General features: G+C 44.3%; 1 protein-coding gene across 1 annotated transcript in view; it reads left to right on the forward strand.

Moving 5' to 3' along the window:
* Positions 1-13,019: 13,019 nt before the first annotated feature.
* NMT2 (N-myristoyltransferase 2) overlaps positions 13,020-17,375 on the forward strand; it is a 45,758-nt gene continuing 41,402 nt past the window's right edge. Inside the window, exon 1 of the mRNA XM_053572901.1 lies at positions 13,020-13,317. Coding sequence (XP_053428876.1) covers positions 13,103-13,317 — 215 coding nt within the window. The 5' untranslated portion in view covers positions 13,020-13,102. The remainder of the gene's footprint in view (positions 13,318-17,375) is intronic.

A 17,375-nucleotide genomic window follows, 5' to 3' on the forward strand; every position in this document is an offset into this window, starting at 1 on the left:
CAGAGTAAGTGCACGGTAAATACTTGTTAACCGAATAAACATTGCTTATCTGGAACATTATCCTCTTGAATTTTGTTTGGATATTTGTAAAAGGAAAAAGAAATCGATTTGACATGTGAAGTAAAAGTAGACATGAAAAATTCAAAGGCTGGGGCGGCGCCTGTGGCTCAGTCGGTAAGGCGTCGGCCCCATATGCCGAGGGTGGCGGGTTCAAACCCGGCCCCGGCCAAACTGCAACCAAAAAATAGCCGGGCGTTGTGGTGGGTGCCTGTAGTCCCAGCTACTCGGGAGGCTGAGGCAAGAGAATCGCTTAAGCCCAGGAGTTGGAGGTTGCTGTGAGCTGTGTGAGGCCACGGCACTCTACCGAGGGCCATAAAGTGAGACTCTGTCTCTACAAAAAAAAAAAAGAAAAATTCAAAGGCTGGCATGCCGGGAATTAATTTAGAATGCAATCATGCTTCATTGTCTTTAAAAGAAAGCCCAGTAACTATATCTAAGCGACTAACACATTTTCCCTAGATCATCTGATGATCCATTGTTACTCTCCATAAGGAAGAAACCTGTAAATAATCTTCCATTCCTTCCTGCAACTGGCTCAACTACACTCTTGGTTTGGTTTTTTCCTTCACCATAGAGTCCCTGGGATGGATTGGGTCATTTCTTATCTGAAATAAAACACACTAACCAGCAGTCTTGCGTACAGACTCCCTTCCCTACCCATGGTACAAAAAACTGAAGTTAAAATCTATTTCTCTCACCTGCACCTTTGATAACATAATCAGTGAGTGCATCTGCAGCAGACTCAACTTCCATGTGAATTCGAGACTCTTTTATCAAATTATCCTTGATTATATCACCTCCCAGTTCCATTTATGGAGTCCTTTCTCTGCCAATTATGCAAAAAGACATTTGGTTTCCTTCTTTCTCCTATAACTTGTCATCAGAGGCGCCTGTTCTCTGCCCAAGATCCAAGAATTCTTCATTTAATTGAAAATGCATCTTGGAGCTCTCCACTCCTCCAGGAAACTCGCACCAGCGATGGTGTGAAGTCCTATCTGTCTTCACAACAAGCCTTCAAAACAAGGCTATGTGAACGTTTGGTCTTCACCAGGATGAAAAGCCAATAGACAGCAATAAACCTTTTTCCCTGGAATGGAAGCTCTTCTGTGTTTGGCGTGATGCCTGGACTGCAGTAATTCTACGCGTCTACCATTGCAGGTACAAAAATATTCACTCCAGTCAGGTCGTGTTTAAAACTTCAATCTTCTACCCAGTGCCAAGTTCTCGCCCACCTTTGTTTCTGGTATTTCCTTGAGGTCCTGAGACCTCCCCACTCTCGGTGGCTGCTGGCTCCTCCAGAGTCGAGATGGTTAGGGAGGAGGGATCAGAAGAAAGTGGTATAACTTGTTCTACTTAGGCGGTGCAGACGCGATCTTCTCTTGGTTATCAATGCCTGTTGCATGGCAGGCAGTCAAAAAATTGGTTCCTTCATGGTGCTTTTGCACAAGTCCTTTGGAAGCCCAAAAATTCCCTGGCGTGGGGATGACTTCTTTTTTTTTTTTTGTAGAGACAGAGTCTCACTTTACTGCCCTCGGTAGAGTGCCGTGGCGTCACATGGCTCACAGCAACCTCCAGCTCTGGGGCTTACGCGATTCTCTTGCCTCAGCCTCCCGAGCAGCTGGGACTACAGGCGCCCGCCACAACGCCCGGCTATTTTTTTGTTGCAGTTTGGCCGGGGCTGGGTTTGAACCCGCCACCCTCGGAATATGGGGCCGGCGCCCTACTCACTGAGCCACAGGCGCCGCCCGGGGATGACTTCTAATTCCTTCCACAAACCCCTGCACCTGGTCATATGTGGGTCATTATGAAAGTTTTGAGATACACAAAAATCAAGAAATATAAAATTTACACGAACGGAAACAAATGAAGCCTTCCCAGCACCACCAATAAACCGGGAAAGCTGAAACTTGCACAGGTGAATCAGAAAGGATGCTGTTGACTGTTTCTCAGAAGTAAAATAATGGACCATAACACAGTCTGTCTCAAAACTTTTGTAGTGACCTCCATAAAATCCACACTTCTTGTAGACAAATAGCTTCTTGGGTGGGATACCAGCGGGTCAACTCAAGTCCAGCCATCTTTTTTGGTGTCTGCTTGCTCCTTGGGACACACACACAACCCTGATTGCCCCAGCAAGGCTCTCATTTTAAAATTACGCAGGGGAGAAGCAAGAACCAGTTTTGATCTGTTTGTCTGCTCGCAGTATCTGAAGAAATATGTCTGGCTTTTTCGAGAACTCTCTTACAAGTCCTGCAGCAAGAGAGCCTGTGAGTTTCTGCATCTCAGCAAGCATCTAGCTCAGGAATGAGACTGCAGTCTTCCCTTCCAGCAAGCATACTCAGCCTCTGAGTTTCTCTTACAGCCCCACTCCAATAGCTTCTGGGGAAGGAAGGTAGTAGCTCTGACCTTGAACTCTCATGGTCTTCTAACACCTGGACTTCTGTCACAAGAAGGTGCAGGGAGTGGTGGACTATTGGCCCCTAGACTGGTCCTGCCACCTCTTAGCTACTCCTTCAAATATGGGGGTTAGCACCCCTTAGTCTCAGCTTTGGGACTGTCACCTCATTTCTGAGACAACACGAAATGTTCCATTAACATCTTGTTTCTCAAAAGATGTTGTGGTGCGTGTCCTTGTATGTCTTTGTGAGCCTTTGAGATGTGTCCAAAGAGTAAATTCCTGGGTGGCACCGGTAGCTCAGTAGTTAGGGTGCCAGCCACATACACTAATGCTGGTGTGTTCGAACCCAATCTGGGCCAGCTAAAACAACAATGACAACTGTAATAACAACAAAAAAATAGCCGGGTGTTGTGGCAGGCGCCTGTAGTCCCAGCTACTTGGGAGACTGAGGCAAGAGAACCCTTAAGCCCAAGAGTTTGAAGTTGCTGTGAGCTGTGATACCACAGCAGTCTAAAAACAACAACAACAAAACAAAGAGTAAATTTCTCATAGAGGTTACCAAATTATTCTCCAGAAGGTCACACCAATTTGTCCTTCCAACAACAGTGCAGGCACATTCCATTGTCACCATACCAGAGACGCCTCACCCCCAAACATAGACCAGGGCCACGACTGGAAAAATCAACTCACCTGCCGGCAAGGCCAGGTGAATGCACCATCCCAGGCATCTCAAAGTGGCAAATATGAAGCTTTTCTAGAGATGGCTTGAAGGAAGGACCAGAAGGGGAGAGAGGAAGGGGGAGGGGAGAGAAGGGGAGGAGAGAATTCTTTTCAGCATCTATTGTGGGCTAATGGACTTTACCCCTAAGTGCCTCATGGCCTGGAGGAGGTGGCAGCAGAGGGTGAGGGGGCAGGAAATTGAGCTCTGGGAGTGAGCTCCACCCCCCCTCCCCATGAGGATGAAACTCAGCCTCCCGGTCCCATCTCCCGCAGTGGCACTCAGCTTCTAGGTGGTGTTGACACGTGGGCAACCTGATGTTGTCTCCACTCAACCTTCTCGTCCACCCAAAAACCTCTTAACAGAGTATGTGTCCAGAATTCGTGGACACGGGATCTGTGACATCTTCCAAGCACTTAGGACAGTGCCCTGATTCTCATGCACAGAATCCTGTCTTGTGTCTTTATCAACTGACAACATCACAGTTCCCTGGGGTCCCCTTCTCTCCAAACCAACATCAGCAGTACCTGCAAGGTGGGTTTGTGCCTCTCCATCTAAAAAAGTCCTTTTACATTTTTATTTCCTTTTTAAATTCTTCTTTCAACTCAAGTCCCTTGCAGGGACTATTAGAATATACTTGAACTTCTATCTAGCTAGTCAGAGTGAGCGCTAGAAAATTCACTGTATTCAAGATTAAGAACTACTGAACTTGGGAGCCATTTTCTCTTGTCCCCACCTTTGTTACCAAATGGTGGAAGGGTAGTTGACAAAGTTGGGGAAACAGGCTCTACAGAGATCAGCAGAGACATGAGTGTGAGGGGTCCCAACAGCACATGGGGCAGGCGGGGAGAGTGCTGAGTGTAGTCTACCCGGGTAAGCCGCATAACTTCCCCTTGCCTTGCTGCTGTCACCCCTTAGAGGAAATGTCAATAACTACATGTGCCACACAACAGAGGAGCTGTCAGAATAAAACAAAATGAAGTGCTTCAGAGGAAAAAAAGCATGATAATAGTTACATATTATTAAAATTATACACCATTTAATTATTAAAGTAAGAATTATATATACAATAATTACTATGATTGATTGTTATTATACAATGTATGTATATGATATGCAACAATATATATTAATACAATTATACTATAATAATTATATACATAACACAAGGTAATAATTTTATTGGCAAAGAGTTCTGCATAACAACATTGAAAGAAACATTTTCTTTGGACTCTTTGGAAAGTACAGAGCAAAACCAGAGATGCCCGTCAGCTTTAGAGATACATAGACCTGGGTTTGAATCCTGTGTCAGGCATTTGCTCAGTGAGTTTGGATAAATTATTTAATCTCTCTTGCTATTTTCTCCCTGAAAAATGGGAAGAGTTAAATATATTTTTCAGGCTGTCTGTGAGGATTAAAAATCAATGAGTTTTAAGTTTCAGTTATATAAGATAAAGAAATTCTAAAGTTCTGCTGTGGAAGATCGTGCCTCTGGTTAACAATACTATATTGTGGCTCGGCACCTGTGGCTCAAGCGGGTAAGGTGCTAGCCACATACACCTGAGCTGGCAGGTTCGAATCCAGCCCTGGCCCGCCAAACAACAATGACGGCTGCAACCAAAAAATAGCCGGGTGTTGTGGCAGGCGTCTGTAGTCCCAGCTACTTGGGAGGCAGAGGCAGGAGACTTGCTTGAGCCCAGGAGTTGGAGGTTGCTGTGAGCTGTGATGTCACAGCACTCTACCCAGGGTGACAGCTTAAGGCTCTGTCTCAAAAAAAAAAAAAAAAACAAAAAAACAAAAACATAGAAACTAGAAAAACAAGAGAAAAGATCAATAAATTAAAAAAAATACTAATTGTACACTTTAAAATCTCTTCAGAAGGTAGATCGCATGGTACGTATCTTATAATAATACGTTAAAGGGCGGCACCTGTGGCTCAGTGAGTAGGGCACTGGCCCCATATACAAGGGTGGTGGGTTCAAACCCAGCCCCGGCCAGACTGCAACAAAAAAATAGCCAGGTGTTGTGGCGGGCACCTGTAGTCTAGTCCCAGCTACTTGGGAGGCTGAGAAAAGGGAATCGCCTAAACCCAGGAGTTGGAGGTTGCTGTGAGCCATGGCACTCTACTGAGGGTGATAAAGTGAGACTCTGTCTCTAAAAAAAAAAAAAAAATAGTAATAATTAAAAAATAATATGTTAAAAATAATGATATGTATAAAACAAGTGTCTTATACAGCAGGGGACTTCAATAAACAATAGGTATTCTTGGTAAAAATGGGGAAACTATATAAACATCACTTTTTTTGTTTTACTTGTCTTAATTAGAACAATACCAAGTTTAGCAATTAACTCTTCGATAGGTAAAAACGGAAGAAAGAAGTGGATCAGAACACTGGAGACCAAAGTGTTTATTTTAACACTTGGGTGCAAGTGGCCCAAGATCTCAAGGGTGTTAGCAGGGATTTAGGGAGGGAGGCCTGTCTTATACAGCTGGTTAGAGGGGGTTATGGTTTCTATCAAAGACCACCAAAGTGTTGTTCTCATTAGGACATTAAAGATGTTACTGGAACTCTCCTGGCAGGTTCTTCCTTTTTTTTTTTTTTTTTGTAGAGACAGAGTCTCACTGTACCGCCCTTGGGTAGAGTGCCGTGGCGTCACACAGCTCACAGCAACCTCTAACTCTTGGGTTTACACGATTCTCCTGCCTCCGCCTCCCGAGCAGCTGGGACTACAGGCGCCCGCCACAACGCCCGGCTATTTTTTGGTTGCAGTTCAGCTGGGGCTGGGTTTGAACCCGCGACCCTCGGCATATGGGGCCGGCACCCTACTCACTAAGCCACAGGCGCCGCCCTGGCAGGTTCTTCTTTCTTATCAGAGTGTCAGCATATTTCTCGCCGGTTGGTCTGTAATTGGGCTGGTCTGTCATTGGGGTCTCTCTCTGATCTGTGTCCACCTCACAGAATGGCTTTTCAAGATGGAGTTAGATTAGCCAACCTTAACACTCTTGACCCTGCAAGGATTCATTTTTGTGAACCGAGAGACCAGGGAACTGCTGCTTTTTTCCAGATTTTCCAAGTGGCTGCTCTGGTGGCAGATCTGATGAAACTATACTTCCTGAATGGTGGTTACATCCTCCTGGGGGTTGATATCTGAAGCTCCGCCTCTGGGAACCACTTCCTCCTGGAGCTTTGCCCTTCAGACACCTTGACCCCATGAAGTCTGGATTCGGGTTTCAACAGCCCTAAGCACTTGTTAACTTTAATTCTTTAAGTTCCAACAAAAGGGTTTACTTACCCCTGAGTTTATCGGTTACAGTTTGATTAGTTGGTTTTCATATTTTTAGGATTTCCCCCCCCTGATATTTTATTAGGAAAAGTTTCAAACAGAGATAAATTACTTGCACGGTGACTCTCCATATATCCACTCAGTAGATTCTACAAATAACATTTTCGGTGTCTTTCTTTATCAAGTATCTGTCCTTCCCTCTATTTACCAATGATCAATTCATTTTTAAAACACACAGCAGCAGCTGCTGACCTGTTAAATGATTAATGACCAGATCTCCTGGGGCAGAAGCCCAGATTTGCAGCCTCTGTTGGTTCTGTACTGTAAATACACCCTCTATGGCTGTGTCAACCCACCCAGATGGTATCCCTGAACTCAGAGTTGAGAAGAGGTGCACACCATGGGCTTGCCCAAGCTGTGGAGCCACTGCAGTGTTTGATCTTTTTTATTCCTTTCATACTTTTACTGAAGCTAATGCTTGAAATGAAGACCGCTAAATGTCTTCTATTTCTCCTTCCTGTCCTGATATCCTTCTCTTTAAGACCACCATCTGGGAATAGCTGAAAGTTGTATCTTTAGCAACTCACATGGAAGCAGGCTTGACTTCTCCCTGAACCCAGGAGTGCTTGGGAGAGCTGCCAGGATGGCATTATCTTAGATAAAGATAAAAGGTCTAGCGGTGGGAGAGCATTCTCTCCTCTTTTGCTTTTTACATAGATTTCCTCCTCTCTTCCCCTCTCACATATTTTGCTTTCGAAAGAGTGGGAAGAACCAGGCACTCATGTAGAACTCCTGGAAGAAAGCTCTGCTCCCAGAAGACACAAGTTAAATCGTCTCTCTCCCTCCTATCACTGTACTTGGAGTTTCTACGAAGCTCCATGATAAGGGGACATTCTGCTTGGATATCTCAGCCGCTAGACTTTTAAAAGGTCCCTGGGGGACATTATGCTAACTGAAATAAGCCAGGCACAAGAAGATAAGTACTTGATGTTCTCACTCAAAAGTGAAAGCCAAAAAAATTGATCTCCTGAAGGTAGGGAGGAGGGGGAAGGGTGGACACAGTTAACCAATCACAGCGAGTTAGGACTAAATTCTAACTAGCATGGTACGGTGATTACAGTTAACAATTTATTATGTGCAGGCAACCCCTGAGTTACAAACACCAGACTGGCATATAACTTGCACTTACAAATGGAGGCTATTACAGATCATAGGTTAATGTTCCAACTTACATACAAATTCAACTTCAGAAAAAACCTATAGAACCTATCTCGTTCATAACTCAGGAACTGCCTATATTTTCAACTAGCTAAAAGAAAAACTTTTGAATGCTTCCAATGTAAAGAAATGATAAACCTGAGGCAGGAGAATCGCGTAAGCCCAAGCGTTAGAGGTTGCTGTGAGCTGTGGGACGCCACGGCACTCTACCCGAGGGCAGTACAGTGACACTCTGTCTCTACAAAAAAAAAAAAAAAAAAGAAATGATAAACGTTTGAGATGACAGATTTGCCAATGTACTCTGATTTGATCATTACACCTTGTACCTGGGTATCAAAATATCACACCATATCCCATAATACCTGCGGTGCCCAAAAAATATATACGCATCGTAAGAAATGGTATGAGGGTATTGCTTTTTAAAGTTGAATGGATTAAATTGAATTATGATAGCAATGTAGACTATGACGTTCGCTCCAAAGATGCCATTAATCGAATGAATGCCAGGGTCATTGTGCGATGGGTAGAAAAGGCAAAGAAAATTGCAGAAGCATGTGGTCATTCCAAGACCATTTTGAAGTGGCACTTGAAATTCGAGAGCATCATAGAAGTATGCCAGCAATAGAGGCATGGGTATGCTACAGAACCTCCAACGCCCCTAACTGCACACGTGCGTGGTAAGTGTGAGACGCAGTGTACTGTGTAGTGGGCAGAAGGCAAGATCCGGGAGGCCTCACACTGTCGCTCCAGCGGTGGAAGTGTCTGGATGCTAACAGTGACCACTTTGAACACCCTTTATAATTGCAAAAGTCCAGCGTGACTTGTATTCACCTTTCATTGTCACTACATATTATTACAAATTTAATAGTTTTTTTCCATTCTTAAAATGTGTATACATTTCTGGGCACCCTCTATCTGTATAATAATATGTCAATTAAAAAATTGTTTTAAACAGCTAAAAATAAAAGCTCTCCCTGTTGAGTGTGCCAATATGGAGAAAGGAAGTGTAAGATAGAACTAGTGGATTTTGGCAATAATCTATCCAATGATAGGCAATGCCTATATGTATTTGAGAAGTTCGGCCAGCAGTGCAGTTTCAAGGTGACCCTACTTATAGAATTAAGGCACCTCCCAACTCCTAGACGAACGCACCCTTCCATCTGCTGTGGCACCATCTCTGTGTCCTTTACAACTTCCACTGGCATCACTCTCCAGCCCCATCTTGTCCTACAGGGACAAGGCATGCTTGCCAACAGCGAAGTTCTAGAACACAGCTGATCTGCAACATTTCTGCAGCACCACCCTGCTGGTCTGAACACAGATGAAAAACTTTCAGCAGAATACTAAGCAGCGAGAGGTGGAAGTTACACTCAGGCTGACCACAAGAAGTGCTTCTCAAATGTACAGGGACAAAAGGTACAGGGTGGTTGGTTGTAGGGTTCGTTGAAAATTAAAAATGCAGCCCCCTCCCCCTTTTAAGGTCAAGCTAAACATGAATTTGAAGCAACCAGCTCTCAGGAACAGTCAGCATGACGCAAAAGTAACGGGCTTTGCTTTTGTGAACACAGAGTGGAAAGCGTAAAATGAGGGTTTGGCATGAATGTTTTGCAGTCACACCCCAGTGTCCAGACAGTGATCATGATTGTAAGAAATGACTCCATCTTTTAAGATTTTCTTTTGGTTTTTGATTTTCTGCATGTTGGTTAGTTGCTGCTTCAAAATAAAACACTCCACATGTTCAAGACAACAATCGCTTGACCATACTGTCTTAAGACTTCTCTCTCACAAGTCTGTGGGCCAACTGGGAAGTTATGCTGACTTCAGCTGGGTACCCTCACGTGTCTGTGCTCAGAGATTCCAGGTAGGAGCCTTGTGCGGACTCAGCTCAGCTGTACTTCCCCACCCGGCCAGCAGGCTGCCCCAGCTTGGACTTGCAATGGGGTGTGGTTCCCAGGGCAGAACAGAAGCGTGCAAGGCCTGGTCCTGTCACCCCCTATCTCTTCACTTCTTTAAGTTGTTCATCTTTTCATTTCTCTGAACTGCATTCTGGGTCATTTACTCAGATTCTGCCTTCCAGTTCATTAAATCTCTCTGAACTATAATGTCCACCACTCTTTATTTTTTATTTATAAAGATGGGGTTGCACTTGCTCTTGCTGGCTGGTCTCCAACTCGTGAGCTAAAGCAATCCACCTGTATTGGTCTCCCAGCGTGTTAGGATTATAGGCAGGAGCCACCACACCCAGCCTACCACCCTTTAAAGAAATGAGAAGAGTAGGTTGGGCCCTCCATGTACAGTTTCAAGGTGAACCTTTACATTTCCAGGATTAATAACACGAGCATCTTTAGCCTTTCCTTTGGAGTTCTGTTGTCAAATTCCTTTTTATTTCCTCTCTCTAGAATCTTATTCTTCACCCCTTCTTTCTATTTGTATCATAGTTTTCAAAGATGAAAATAAAAAAGAATATTCAATTATGTCTTCAGGTCAAGTACTATGTAGTATGACTTTACAGGTAATACCTTATACACTTCCAATGATATATTGACTTGTGTAAATTTTTCACTGTAATTAAGGCATCTCTAAATATGTCACTGCATATTCTCTATGGATAACAGTGCCTATCATTGGTCAATCCCTGAATTATATGTGGCTTTTAAAACTTTATTAATGTACTTCATAAACAGAAACATGGGTTATATATAAGAACCTGGTTATATAAAGACTTTTCATCACCTGATACCCCATAGGATACTACTATTTGCTACTACCAAAAAAAAAAAAAAAAAAACCCCAGAAAATAAGCATGGAGAGATTGGAATTCTTGTGCACTGTTGATGGGAATGTAAAATGGTGCAGCTTCTACAGAAAACAGCATGGTAGATGCTCAAAATAATTAAAGAGAATAACTCTATGATTTAGCAATTCTACTTCTGGAATACATATTCAAAAGAACTGGACAGCAAAGTCTCAAATAATTGAAAGTCGGGTATATTTGTATACCCAGGTTCATAGCAGCATAGCTCGCAATAGCTCATAAGGCTGAAGCAACCCAGTCTCCACCCATGGAAGAATGGATAGACAAAATATGGTCTATATACACAACGGGATATTATTTATCTCTAATAAAGGAGGGAAATTCTGATACATGCTATAATATGAATGAGTCTTGAAGACATTGTGCTAAGTGAAATAAAATAGTCACAAAAAGATACTTTATGAGGTAGCTAGCATAGTTAAACTCAGAAAAAGAAAGTAGAACGGTAGCTGCTAGGTCTAAGGAGAGGAAGAAATGAGTAATTGTTTAAAGGGGTGTAGAATTTCAGTTTTGCAAATTTCTAGAGATTGGTTGCACCACATGTGAGTATATGTTAACACTGTTGAACCTTACACTTAAAAATGGTTAGGATAGTACATTTTATGTTGCATGTATTTTACCACAATTTACAAAAAAGTTGTAATAGCTTAAGTAAAACAAGACAAATTATCCAACAACTATTGTTTTATATCTATAACAGGAGATGAGCCAGGCAAACTAAGAAATTCCCAAAGGCTTCTTTAACACACTGGCAATCACCCTACAGTAACTCCTTCCTCCCAAATCTGGATCTTAGATGGCAGAAGATGCCACGTGGTTCCAATTCTTCAAACTCTGGGAATAAGCCAGGGAAAGAAGTAAACATTTTTAGAAACACAGGGTTTTATATAGGACAATGGGATTGAGGATTTAGGAATAACTCAGGGTCATCTGTAATTTTTTTCCTCCTTCCAAAAATTAATGCTGAGAAACATTTGCATTATATAAATATAAAACATTTGTATTATATAATTTCTTTCCATTCTGGGGACAGTTGTTCCTTGTTTGCTATTATTTTCTAGTATGCATTTAAACTGGTATTTTTTTTTTATTTCTCCAGGATTATTTGTTTTCCTTTTCTCTTTTGAGAAGTTCTTAGTCAATAGTTTCTTGAAAATTCAAATGAATATACAGCTGCTGAGTTTCCTTTGCTTTGTGTTTTTAAAAATCTTCTAGAGAACTCTTTTGACAGGCTACAGTGGTTGATCTGACGGGCTTGGTCTGGGTCAGGCTCCCACTGCTTATCCAAGCAGGATAGTTACCCAACTACCCATTTTCATAGAGATGAGCTCAAGGAATCTCATTCATCTGTAAGTGACTTTATCCTGGAGTTTGAAGCCAGAAGCCAACCTGACTTTCTGCCTCAGAAAAAAGCTACAATTGTTAAAGATAATATCATTGTATTTCCTTTGTGTTTTGGTTCCATTCGCATTTCTTACAGAAACTTAAGTGGGTCAAGTTGGTCAATCAAAAAACTGATGGACTTTGAAATCACTCCGCAGTTTCCATCTTTAGATACTAGTATCTCATTGTATTTTAAGGACAAAGTCTCCCTTGGGGGAAAAACAGATAACCATACAATACTCCTAACATCTTCTGCAAACAAAGGATTCACACCCAAAAGTTCTAAGCTGATAAGAACAGAGACTGTACTTGATTTTAGGCAAAAGGCCTAGAAACGATGACTCAGGTGGCTTTTTAAGGTCTCGTTTTCTCACTCAGCAGTTTTTGATGACCATCTGTGTAAAACCACCACAGAGATGGCAGAACCTTTGGACACTACCCATCTCAGAGAAGCAGAGGTGCTGCTAAGCACCTTTTATTTGGCAGTCCTGCAGGGTCTCCCTTCTGTTCCCTAGGACAGACAGGCCAGAAGGCCACGAATGTTTGCCTGGAAATCTAGGTCATGACCTTGACTTTGGGGAAGCCAGAGTGGCCTGCCTGAAATTAGCCAATCCCCTAGCACCGTGGACAACGTCCCCATCTCCCCCGAGATAGCTGTTCTGGTGGGAGCTGACCGGCTGTGGTAGCCAGCCAAAATAGGCAGCTCAAAAATTTTTCCGTCAAGAGTTTACGTCTACGAGCCTAGTTGGTACAGGGCAGTGGAAGGTTGGAAGCACTCTTGACTTTGCCTTTGATTTTATAACTTATTAGATCGTTATGACGTGGAATTTTTTAGAGCGGAGAGTTTCTGGAAGCCGTGGCCTCGGCACGCCCCCTTCTGAGCAGAAAGCCCCGCCCACGTTGAGAGTGCTCCGAGACTCGTGCAGATCTAAAATCGCCGTGAGGCCAGTGTTCCAAAAATGTCGGCGCTCGGGATGGCCGTCCCGCACTTTGTAGCCTTCGGAGCCGAGCCCCGGGCAGATTAGCCGCTCGGCGTGACTTTGCTGGTCTTACCTGGCGGCGGGATCCAGGACGCCCCCCGACTCCGCCCCCGTCGCCCGGAGCCCGGAAGCGCGTTGCACCGCAGCCCGCCGGCCGGCCGAGGTGGGCGGGGCCGGAGAGAGGCGGGGCCCGTCAGACAGGAGGTGGGGCCGGCGCGGCGCCCGGGCCCGCGGACTCCAGCAGGATGGCGGGCGGCACTAGAGGGAGCTGCCAGCCCCCGCCCCGCCCGCCCCGCCCGCCTCGCGCCCGCCCGGCCTCCAGCGCCGCCTCCCCAGCCCGCGCCGCCGCGATGGCGGAGGACAGCGAGTCTGCGGCCAGCCTGCAGAGCTTGGAGCTGGACGACCAGGACACGTGCGGGATAGACGGGGACAATGAGGAGGAGACCGAGCACACCAAAGGGTAGGGGCGGTGCGCTGGCGCCACTGGGCGCGACAGGGCGGGGACTGCACCCCGCCTCGCGGCTCCGGCTTGAACGCCCACTCCCGGGTCTCGGGGCCCTTCGGTCGGCCGCTCGGACCCGAGATGGCTTTAGCCGGGGCGCAGAGACCACAGCTGGGTCCTGGTAGCGCAGCAGGCGGGAGAGGAGGAGAACGCCTGGAGGCGAGGCCCGGGTGGGTGGGGAGGCTGGGGCCCCGGGGCTGTCACCTGCCGAGCGCCCCCGCAAGCCGGCCTCGCCCACCCCTCCGGCGCCCGCGGCCCCAGCCCGGTGGAGGCGTTGCGCAGCCCTTGCCAGCGTGCGGCTCTCAGTGGGAACCGAGGAGAGGCGCGACGCCCATCCCTTTGTGGCGGCCGCGTCCCGGCCGGCTGCAGCCGGTGGGTGGGAAGTCAACCTCCCCTGCGCCTTGCCACCCTTCTTCAAGTCCCTTCCGAACCCTCCTTTACCCCAACTGCCACCACCACCAGAAAAGAAGATGGTGGGGAGTGGCGTGGAGATGTGCCCCCTGGTAGTCTGGGGGTTGCCCGCTGGCGGCGAAGTGTGCAAAGTTCTGCCTCCCCGGCCGGGAGGGGAACGCTGCTGGAGACAGTCAGCCTTGCCGGTGCCGAGCGCGGCTCTCCAGAGCTGGGGCGAGGTCTTGAACGGAGCCCGCGCAGACCCGACCGCACCCCGCTTGCAAAGCTGGTGTTGGGTCTCCAAAGCCAAAAGCACCAAGCGTTTTCAACACCTGCTTGGGTTTCTTAATCCTTCGCACTTGGCCCGCTCTCTTCCTCCCCTGCAGATTCGATTTGCTCTTCTGTTGGAGAAAAGAGATTGCTTCAGGTCAAGGCTAGTATTGACGTTCTCCTTTTTGAGGCAGGGGTCATTTTAAATAAAGACTGGTGTCCTTCTAAAGTGATATTTGCCTTGCCCTTTTTCCCAGCTGGATTCGAACTGTGCGCAGGCTGCGGGGCAGTTCTTGCTTCCCTCCAGGAAGAAGCGAGATTTTTGCTAACCCCAGCGACGGATGGAGAGAAGTGGGTCAGCTTAAAAACATGATTGGGTTATTCACGAAGAGATCTTTTTTTTTTTTTTGAGACGAGAGTTCCCGGTATGTCGCCCTCGGCAGAGTGCTGTGGTGTCACAGTTCACAGCAACCTCCAACTCTTGGGCTTAAGCGATTCTCTTGCCTCAGCCTCCCAAGTAGCTGGAACTACAGGTGCCTGCCACAGCGCCAGGCTGTTGTTTTTGTTGCAGTTATCATTGTTGCTTAGCTGGCCCGGGCCTGGTTTGAACCCGCCACCCACCACCCTCGGTGCATGTGGCCGGCGCCATGTGGGCGCGAAGCCAATAAAGAGATTCTTCACGTGATCAATGATTGAAAGTGTAAACCATTTGCATTCCATTTAACATCTACTTGCAATTTATTTAAGAAAGGAACTTTTACTGACCATCAATTTGTTATAAAATATTAAACGAGAGATCAAGAAGAAGAAAAACCGATTGCGCTTATCTCCCCTTTTTAAGTTGCTTTTTTTATTTTTGCAGCGAATACTTCAGTGGCAGCTGCAAGTATCAAATGTTCGAGTCTAGAAATTTGTTTTTAAGGAAATTGTACAGATCTCTGAGCCTGAGTTTTCTTTATGCAGTGATGGAAATTTGTCTGTGATAGATAGCTAAATGTTAAGTGTAACAGTTCTGTAAACAGAACTATTGTTCTGTTGCTAGAAAAGGGTCCAGATGCAAGGGTGATTGATGGACCACCCAAATAACTTCAATACCTGTCCAGTATCTTTAAGGAGATCTTGGATTTCACTCTACTGTGATTTCTGCTTATGGAAATTCTTTCTTTATATTAGATTCTTTATATTAAATTCTTTCTTTTCTTCTGTTCTTTATATTATTGATGTTCTAGGTTGAGTGTTTGATTAGGACTTCTTTCTTTGCTTAGGCAGTTGAGAATGCCCTTGGAATAAAGAATTACCCATCCAATTGATCCAGGCTTTGCCCCGACCTCTTCCAGGAGTCTGGTGAAATTCCTAAAGTATCATTCAAAGGCATCTCTTTGCCTCCTTCAGAATTTTTCCGTTTTGTACCTCAGCACCTTTAATATATTAGCAAGGTTAATCAGACTTCAGAGATGCCCCATAGACTGAAATATTAACATTTTTACCAAGAGCAGATAACATGAAACGGTTCTAATGGGAAAAGATTAATATAATGGGTTTATTATACTCTCTTAAAATGTAAAGAGATTAGTAAAAATTCCAAATTGCTGCTCATGTTCACTGCTTTTTTGGTTTTGAGTTTCTATAATGTGTGCCAGATTGGGGAGAATAATTGTGTTTTATTTGGCTCTTATTCTGATGATATGGCTCAGGAGAAACCAAGATTTTCTTTAAGTAGCTCAAGTTTGTAAATGTTAACATTGTCAAGAGTCCTTTTCTGCCCTTAGCCTTTTCCTTCTCCACCAATTTAAACAAGGAACAAGTAATAAGATTTTGGATGAATGAGCAGGTACATGCTTCACCTTTTAAAAGTAGATTATTAGTTTGAAGCCACTAGGCAGTGGTCAATACCCAGGGCAGTAATTTACAGAATAGTATCCTTGGGGCCTGAAAGAATTAATTTAGCCCCACCATTGTACATTCAGTATAATCTATTCACTAGTTGTTTTAGGCACATTAAATTGAAACTAGAGCCTCAAATGAAAGGAACATAACCAATTAGATTCTTATTTTGCACCAAAATGTAAATATTACTGCATGCATTTTTATTTTTATAGAATTTTTTTATGGCCTAAAAAGGGCATTTCATTTCATGAATAGTGCTCAGAGTCCATGAATGAAATATAAGATGTTTTATGTTTAATTAAAAACAATGGCATAACTATTGTGAAATTCTTGAACCGCAATATCTTTGTCTTATTTTTCACAGAAAATGTGCTCTATAACTAGGCATTTGCTCCCCCCAAGGATGGAAGTGGTACACCACTAAAAAAATTTCAGGAATTGCAGAAAAAAACTGGGGAAGGAAGAGATTGGCAGTTTTAATTAATGAGGCTGGGTGGGGCCTGTGGCTCAAAGGAGTAGGGCACTGGTCCCATATGCCAGAGGTGGTGGGTTCAAACTCAGCCCCGGCCAAAAAAAAAAAAAAACTGCAAAAAAAAAAAGAAAGAAATTAATGAGGCTATATTCAAAGAAGTATAGCTTTATTATTTTCAAAAAATATGTGGCAATTAGAATCAGACTAATAGTGGATTGCCTAGAAAGATCTTGTGGATAGCTTGCTTTAAAACATGATTTGCAATTAGAATGAGTAAGTAGGTAGGTCTTTAGACAGAGCTTGAGGGAGTGTGAAACAACTATTACCTTTGGTCCAGCTTCCTTATGAATTATTAGAAATAGCCAAATTACTGAAGATTTCTGTTCTGCAGTGGGTGGCAATGGACCCATTACCTGTAGGATGAACTTGGGAGGAGTTATCACAGCTGGATTTGAAGTTAGCTAGATTCTGAAGGTTCTTTAATACTCTGATCATCTTTGCTGTGTTTGTGACTTTTGTTTCTTACAAAGAGATTTGGGGAAACTGCGGAGGACAGGGCATGTTGTTGAAGGATCAGCTGAAACTCTACATCTTCTTGTCCTTGCCATGTCAGTGGGCATCTTCTCCATTTGCACAATCCATTCGGTAGTAGTTATGGTCTCTCAGCACATTCAGTATAGTTATTGCCCATATTTAGGAACAAAATCACACAGTTAGCCTCAAATAAAATTAGTGTTTAAGTTGGTAACAAAACCAAACCTCCCTCCTTGGTTTACCAGCTCTGTTTTGCAGAATCCCTGTTTCCTAGACAAATTGATGTTTCTCATCCGCTTCCCCCTAGGAGAGCTTTTCCCTGGCTGTTCACTATGGTGAAATAGGAAGTAGCTACCAAGAATATTTATATAGGGAATCAGAATAAACATATGTGAACATGTCTTTGTTGGCCGATATAAAGGAGTAAATTAACCCCTAGAGTAGATATGAAATAGTTCTAGTA

Source organism: Nycticebus coucang, chromosome 20 (assembly GCF_027406575.1).
Source record: "Nycticebus coucang isolate mNycCou1 chromosome 20, mNycCou1.pri, whole genome shotgun sequence".
Taxonomy (NCBI): Eukaryota; Metazoa; Chordata; class Mammalia; order Primates; family Lorisidae; genus Nycticebus; species Nycticebus coucang.